Below are 8369 nucleotides of genomic sequence, written 5' to 3' on the forward strand. Positions count from 1 at the left end.
TCACTGGGATTTTTATCTACGGAGGCTTAAGACAAAGTAAAAGTTGGGGAACTTTACTTTATAAGTGGGAGGAAAATACATGTGAAATGGTTAAAACTCACTTTATAGCATAAAGCACATCTCATTTTGAGGAGGACACTTCTGATTCTCAGTGCGGCACATTGATTACAACTATGATGCACTACAGGTACATGTACCAGTACATGTATATTCTTAGCCTGGGAAATTCTCTATTTTGGGGGGTGAAACACCAACATTAAATTATGACGGTACATGTACACATTATGACATAGTGAGAACACTGCACAGCTCCAAATAAATTCCCTTAGTATCGAGGGGATGACTACATGTAGTAACACTTACAACATTGCAGTTTGAAACTTGTTTTTTGAAATCATGGGAATTCACAAGTTCATAAAATTGTTGACCAGAGAGTGGGGTGCGTGAAAGTTGAAGGAACTACATGTACAGCAGAAAACAAACAAGACATACAAAGACAAAAGTCAAAGAGTCACGCAAATAGACACAAACAAAGACATGACCACTAGATTGAGAAGTTTGTGACTCACCATGCCCAGCCATTTTCAAGATTTGCACTGAGTGACTTGAGCAGACACACTTTCAGCTTGTCTACCTGCAAGATATCAAAGGCATCAAGTATTACACTTGCATATCTCATGCTCTAATCCAGGCATGTCAGAATACATTGAACTTTACAAACATGTACATGTACATATGTAGGTAGTGCACACATGTACATGTACAACTCAATTCATCCACAAATCCTCTTCACAAGGATAAACAACTCATCTGAGCTTGTGTACAAAATGTACGGAACGGTTTGTCTACATGCGTGATTTACCGCGTCTGTGCATAGAACAACGCATAGAACATGTAGAACAAATATCGCCAACAGCTGGCGTCCCAACAGAAATTTGACCACTGAAAGACTGCAGTCACACGTCGAGACTCGCAAGTGCCATATCATGCCCCTAACCAGAAATTTGGGGAAGTTGTTTATCCTTGTGTAGAGGATCCGTGATTCATCCAGTCTCATTTCGAGAGACGAAATATTTCAAATGAACAGTGACAAGTGAATTCCTTTGTCACTGTTCATCCCGCCACTCGTTATCTTAAATTGTGATTGACTTACCGGTATATAATTTTATTCAAAGTTGGAATCAAGTCATTCACAAGTCAATTCACAAGTAACAGGGGATGAAAAGTGTGAGTATACAATGTGACTGGACTTGAAGACTTGTGATTGACTTGTGACTGACTTGTGACTGAATTGTGACTGAATAGGGCTCAATGACGGCCATCTCTGTAGGAGAACTGCAACTGCGTATTTACGCAATCAAGCACGCATACATAACACAGTGGGGAAAATGTTCCAAAGACGCGCGATTGTTGCTCGAAATACGACGCAGCCGATGCGCGTTATGAAAGTTGATGCTCAAAATGCCTATGCACGTGGATGGTCTCTGTAGGAAATGACGTCATATGAACGAGATCTATTGCGATTGAATTGTGACTGAATTGTGTTGAAATCTTGATACGCAAACGAGTGCAAACGAATCTGGAAATTTCACGAAAATAGACATCTAAAAAAGGCAGCACTTTCTGATTAGCCTATAAAGAGGGTGAGTATGCTTCTAAAGCAAAAATAAACTACAAACTAAGCATAAATGTGAAAATCGAAATGGAAAGATTTCCATATACGAAGTTCACTAATTTTCCTCTGTATTGACTAACAAGCCCCCAGATAGCAATTTCATGTCATCAAAGTCAATTTGAGCAGTGAGAAAATACAAGCATTTTCTTAGAAAACACTTCAAATCTCATAGGGTTTGTACACAGGGTGTTGAGTGAACTTCGTATATGGAAATCTTTCCATCGAAATTTGACAAAGTTCTTCATGTTTTTTGCATGTTCCAAGTGTGGCCTTTATTTACGGAGGTATAGTCCAGTAAATTGGCCACATTTATGGGGCTAGATCATTCGCAAAGTGGGTGATCACCCAGAAAGCGGGCGACTTGCCAACATGGCCAATGGGAAGGGGGCCAAAGGGAAGCAAAGCCTCGTTATACGTACTGACCTTTCCATGCAGTCTCAGCTTAGAGATGATCAATTGTTGACTACTTTTGCAACTGTCCAGGTCCACATGTTTGGTTTCTTTTTCAATTAGTTGTACAGCTGACTTCTGAAAGAAATTGAAAAGATTTACGTTAGTGGAGATTTGTAAATGGGAAAGTTACACATGAACACCGACGAGCCAGGGGAATTGCCTAATCCATTTCAAATAACAGAATAACATTTTTCATGTAGCCCCATTTAAACACTGGGGAAAAAAATTGCAACCTGAGGCCGTTTTTTTTTCTTCATACAGAAAAAAAATGTCATACAGGCTATCATCTCGATTAAAGTCATTCAATATGTTGCAAAAATGATGATAAAACATGAATCTGGGACTGAGAAACATTAGGAAATACTCTGAACATTTTCTTGACTCTCCATATACTTTGTACACAATTGCGGAAGTGGCGTCAGGTTTCATCATTTTTTTCCAAGACCATTACTGTAGATGTCTAGTTATCCCGCAGTGACTTCATCGGGTAAATAAAAGTGAAATATTTTTTCTCGGGGATTACCTACAGGTTAGTCCGAGTAACTTTTAACATTTGGACATGGTCTGGCGATACTCCTAGAACTATGAGGCTCCGCGTGAGCGGAGCCTCATAGATCAAGAAGCCCGCAAAATTGCCTGCAGCACAAAACACTAATAAAGTACAAAAACGTCCATCAAAATGCAGCCATTTCACACAGAACCACTGCACAGTTTGCCCCTATACTCCGTACTTTATCTCTTGACATACTCACGTATCTTGTGCGGAACTAACATAGGTGGATTCTGTCGGTTTTTAGGCCAAAATGATGAAAAATATGCCCTTTCCGCACTGAGCCAACCTGACACTTGAAACGTGCACGCATATGATCGAGCGATGATTTTCGGTTCGCTCGGAGCGCGCCGCGGGGGGTAAGGTACAAGCGAAATGATGTGCATGCGTACAAGTGCATGTACCGTACCCCCCGCGGCGCGCTCCGAGCGAACCGAAAATCATCGCTCGATCGATCATAATGCGTGCACGTTTCAAGTGTCAGGTTGGCTCAATGCGGAAAGGGCATATTTTTCATCATTTTGGCCTAAAAACCGACAGAATCCACCTATGTTAGTTCCGCACAAGATACGTGAGTATGTCAAGAGATAAAGTACGGAGTATAGGGGCAAACTGTGCAGCGGTTCTGTGTGAAATGGCTGCATTTTGATGGACGTTTTTGTACTTTATTAGTGTTTTGTGCTGCAGGCAATTTTGCGGGCTTCTTGATCTATGAGGCTCCGCTCACGCGGAGCCTCATAGTTCTAGGAGTAGTCAGGTAGTCTGGCGATAGTAGGGTCCAAGTTGAACTGCTGCCATCGCTGCCATTCGAACGATGTTACGGGTAAATTTAAATAAACTTGCGATTTATGAACAGGACTTACACTTTACAGGAGTGTTTAGAACCTGATCACATTTCACTTTCTGTGAAATTTCAGTTAAAACTTTTGCTCTACTAGGTAGGTGCTACAGGCGAAAAATCAAAGTACACCACGTTGGGGGCCGCGCCTCGTTAGGGTACACCATCATGACCATACACATGATACAACACTGACACTGACAGTGACACTGACAATACAACTAGGCCCTAATATTAAATAATAATAATACCTACCTGAACTAGGTCCTTTTTCTTGCAATAAACTGTCAGCTGGATATTTGCAAGCAAGAGAGAAATGAACAATCGGCTGATAATCATGACTGCTAATAAATCTGTACCTGGCCTTCTAAGGGGATACGAGTTAAGATTAAACAAAAATCTGGTATTTTAACTACGCGAGTAGAGTCAGTAGACACGGGGATTGCATGCACGCGCGAATGTGACGTGTGTGCAATGCATGCACATTTGAATGCAAGAAAAGGAGACGTCTGGGTGTTACATTGCCAGGAACCTGACTGCTATGGTGATTACTTTAAATAGCGCGCCTTTAAATTTCAAGTTGATGTTCTCAGCTCCATGCGCCATGGGCGTGGCCTACTAAATATTGCAACTGCCAAAAATCGGGGGAAATACACATAACTACATCAAGTTAAAGCCAAATTTACTCTCTTTCTCTTGACTCTCTGTTCAGTAATAGAAGGTTGAACGATGACTTCCCCGGTTAGATGACTTGCAGTCCTGCAAGCCCATTTCGAAAATTAAAAATATCTCCACTCAATTGCAAAATACAGAGATTTTCTGGTATCGTTTCATCCCAAATTTTCCAGAGAAATAGAAAGACCATAGTCGAGACGAACTCTCAAACGAAATAATTTCCAGCAATGATCTTTTTCTAGTGCAGCCATAATGCACATGCGTCAGTTGGTAATGGACTGGCTCTCGGACTAATCATTCCCTTTAAAACAAAATTTCCTGAAAATAACCAGTGAGCTATAGCGGACACCGTTCACATGACATTTTATTTAATACACGTTCTGTATAGAAACCGTTGCCGCCGGCCAACCTAAAAATGTTTTTTAATGTTATTTTGCCCTCATTAAACAGTGTCACTTTCCTGAAAGTTCACCCCGGTGTCGCGCTTCCGGGCCCCTTGAATAGGAAAATTAACGTGCAAAAATAGTTAATATTTGCACTTAGTTTTTGTACATTGACATTCGTAAGAAAATCACCCTCGAGCATCTCCAGTGGAAAATTGAAAAATCCCCTGACGTGAAAGCGAAATATAATTGAGCCAAAAATTGACCTCTCACTTCCAAAAATCTAAAATGTGGACTATAGTAGAACTCGGTGTAATTAGTAAAAAGATGCAAATTTATGAAATAATGTTGTGGCTGTCATTGGGTGAAACTTAAATTGAAACTTAAATAGGAGACTAAAATAACTTTTAGAATATATACAACTTTTTGGGAATAAGCTTGAAGAGCTCATTAACATTACTAAAAATCTATAAAAAAATAAAATTAAAAAAAACCCGCATTAGGACTGCATTCATGCCAGCCCGACCAAATCTAGAAAAAAAACTGGCCTTTTTTTTCTTCAAATTGGACCCCCAGTTTAGTTATTCTGCATTTTGTTTGCAATCGATTACACATCCATGAACGGGTACAAGCCAGCTAGACTGGTTCTTTGACCTAGCAATTCCCCGACATTTATAAATTGCTCCGTTTATTCTTAAGTGGGGTCAGGGACAGGCGCGGTTCTAGAACCAATATTTTTTTTTTTTTTTGGGGGGGGGGGCTAGCACGGTGGATCAAGAATTTTTTTCAGGGAGGCGTGCTGAAATGTTGACCGGTTATTTTTTCCAGACACTTAGGCCTCCGAAAATCAATAGGGGGGGGGGGGGGGGCATGCCATATTTTCAATGGGGAGCGCCAATAAAATCCTAAAATCATTCACACTATAGTAACTAATGCACCCTTGTCACGGCTATTTAGGGGCAGACCGTTCGCATGTACATCACAATCATCTTTTTGCTAATGCAATTTTTTTTTACGGAATTTATTTTGGGGGGCTAGACAAAATTTTTTTTGGGGGGGGCTACAGCCCCCCTAGCCCCCCCCCCCCCATCTCCAAGTGATTTCTCATTTTGGTTAGCTACACTTTATCCACATGGAATAATATAACATTACGAGAAATGTATGCTTTGAAAAACGTATACATACAAGGTATTTTCTAATATTGCGCGTGAAAATGCTTTTGCAATGTTGCGAAACATATTGCGATGTCGTGAAATACATTATTTACGTCTTTGATGGCCTTTCAGGGCCACCATAGTGGTTGAGTCAGTACCTCTCGCTGAAGCAGTAAAATAACGCCGCCATTTTCGAAGTCTTCGGTCTCTCGCCCGAGGAATACAAGATATAATGTTCACTGATCAGGATTCGTGGTGCCTGGCCATGAGGACCCATGAAGAAGCAGACCCAGGAAAATGAAAGTTCATTCAGGTAAATGTTAATATATAAAACTGACAAGATTTCAAGGCATATTAATGATCATAACTGCGCAGTTTCAAGATTTCAAGGGGATAAAACTCAGGTAATATCAATACAATACCGAGAAAGCTAAACTCGCACCAGAGAAAGTTAAGATCGATGCAGAGTGAAACATTCCAAGATTTAATCAGCAAGACTCAAGTCAAGAATTTCCAAGATTTCAAGAGAATTCAGGAAGTCTCAGGGAATTGACATATTTATAAAGAGTGCCCATGCAGGAAAACATTTACAAGATTTCAAGATGATGCAGAATGAAAGATTGCAAGATCAGCAAAACTCAAGAGGATCCAAGATTTCATTACAAGAGGATTCAGGAAAACTTAGGAAATTGCAATATTCAAAGAGTACTCAGGGAAAAATTGACAAGATTTCAAGATTTCAAGATGATGCAGAGTGACAGATTGCAAGATTTAATCAGCAAGACTCAAGAAGTTGCAAGATTTCAAGAGGATTCAGGAAAACTCAGGAAATTTCAATATTTTAAGATTACCAAGGAAAACATAATCAAAGATTTCAAGATGATGCAGAGATTTAATTAGCAAGACTTAAGAAGTTGCAATATTTCAAGAGGATTCAGCATCACTCAGGAAATATCAATATTTACAGGAGTTCCCAGGAAGACTAAGACTTAACATTTACATTTGTTACACTATCATTTGTAAAGGGTACCAGGGAAACATTTACAAGATTTCAAGAATTCAAGATGATGCAGAATGAAAGATTGCAAGATTTAATCAGCAAGACTCAAGAAGCTCCAATATTTCAAGAAGATTCAGGAAAACTCAGGAAATTTCAATATTTAAAGGGAACCCAGGAAACATTGACAAGATTTCAAGATTTTAAGATGATGCAATTGAAAGATTGCAAGATTTAATCAGCAAGACTCAAATAGCTCCAAGATTTCAAGAGGATTCAGGAAAACTCAGGAAATTTCAATATTTTAAGACATTGACAAGATTTCAAGATTTCAAGATGATGCAGAGTGAAAGATTGCAAGATTTAATCAGCAAGACTCAAGAAGCTCCATGATTCCAGAGGATTCAGGAAAACTCAGGAAATGTCCATATTTAAAGGGAACCCAGGGAGACATTGACAAGATTTCAAGATTTCAAGATGATGCAGAGATTTATTTAGCAAGACTCAAGAAGTTGCAAGATTTCAAGAGGATTCAGGAAAACTCTGGTAATTTCAATATTTTAAGAGTAGGCCTACTCAGGTCAAAACATTGACAAGATTTCAAGATTTCAAGATGATGCAGAGTGAAAGATTACAAGATTTAATAAGCAAGACTCAAAAAGTGCCAAGATTTCAAGAGGATTCAGCATAACTCAGGAAATTTCAATATTTACAGGAGTTCCCAGGAAGACTAAGACTTAACTTTTACATTTGTTACATTATCATTTGTAAAGGGTACCAGGGAAACATTGACAAGATTTCAAAATTTCAAGATGATGCAGAATGAAAGATTGCAAGATTTAAACAGCAAGACCCAAGAAGCTCCAAGATTTCAAGAGGATTTAATAAAACTAAGGAAATTTCAATATTTAAAGGGAACCCAGAGAAACATTGACAAGATTTCAAGATTTTAAGATGATGCAAGTGAAAGATTGCAAGATTTAATTCAGGAACACTTAGGGAATTTCATTATTTTAAGAGTACCCTGGAGAACATTGACAAGATTTCAAGATTTCAAGATGATGCAGAGTGAAAGATTGCAAGATTTAATATCAAGACTCAAGAAGCTCCAAGATTTCAAGAGGATTTAATAAAACACAGGAAATTTCAATATTTAAAGGGAACCCAGGAAACATTGACAAGATTTCAAGATTTTAAGATGATGCAGAGTGAAAGATTGCAAGATTTAACAAGCAAGACTCAAGAAGCTCCAAGATTTTCAAGAGGATTCAGGAAAACTCAGAAAATTTCAATATTTTAAGAGTACCCAGGTCAAAACATTGACAAGATTTCAAGATTTCAAGATGATGCAGAGTGAAAGATTACAAGATTTAATCAGCAAGACTCAAGAAGCTCCAAGATTTCAAGAGGATTCAGGAAAACTCAGGAAATATCAATATTTACAGGAGTTCCCAGGAAGACTAAGACTTAACATTTACATTTGTTACATTATCATTTGTAAAGGGTACCAGGGAAACATTTACAAGATTTCCAGATTTCAAGATGATGCAGAATGAAAGATTGCAAGATTTAATCAGCAAGACTCAAGAAGTTGCAAGAATTCAAGAAGTTTCAGGAAAACTTAGGGAATTTCATTATTTTAAG

The 8369-nt window shown here is 38.7% G+C and overlaps 1 protein-coding gene across 1 annotated transcript in view; it reads right to left on the reverse strand.

Moving 5' to 3' along the window:
* LOC119736285 overlaps positions 1-3961 on the reverse strand; it is a 32518-nt gene extending 28557 nt beyond the window's left edge. The window contains exons 1-3 of the mRNA XM_038210334.1: positions 3772-3961; positions 2099-2203; positions 570-634 (exon numbers count right to left, since the gene is read on the reverse strand). Coding sequence (XP_038066262.1) covers positions 570-634; positions 2099-2203; positions 3772-3855 — 254 coding nt within the window. The 5' untranslated portion in view covers positions 3856-3961. The remainder of the gene's footprint in view (positions 1-569; positions 635-2098; positions 2204-3771) is intronic.
* Between the last annotated feature and the right edge of the window lie 4408 nt (positions 3962-8369).

This window comes from Patiria miniata, unplaced genomic scaffold, assembly GCF_015706575.1.
Source record: "Patiria miniata isolate m_02_andy unplaced genomic scaffold, ASM1570657v1 HiC_scaffold_10, whole genome shotgun sequence".
Lineage (NCBI taxonomy): Eukaryota > Metazoa > Echinodermata > Asteroidea > Valvatida > Asterinidae > Patiria > Patiria miniata.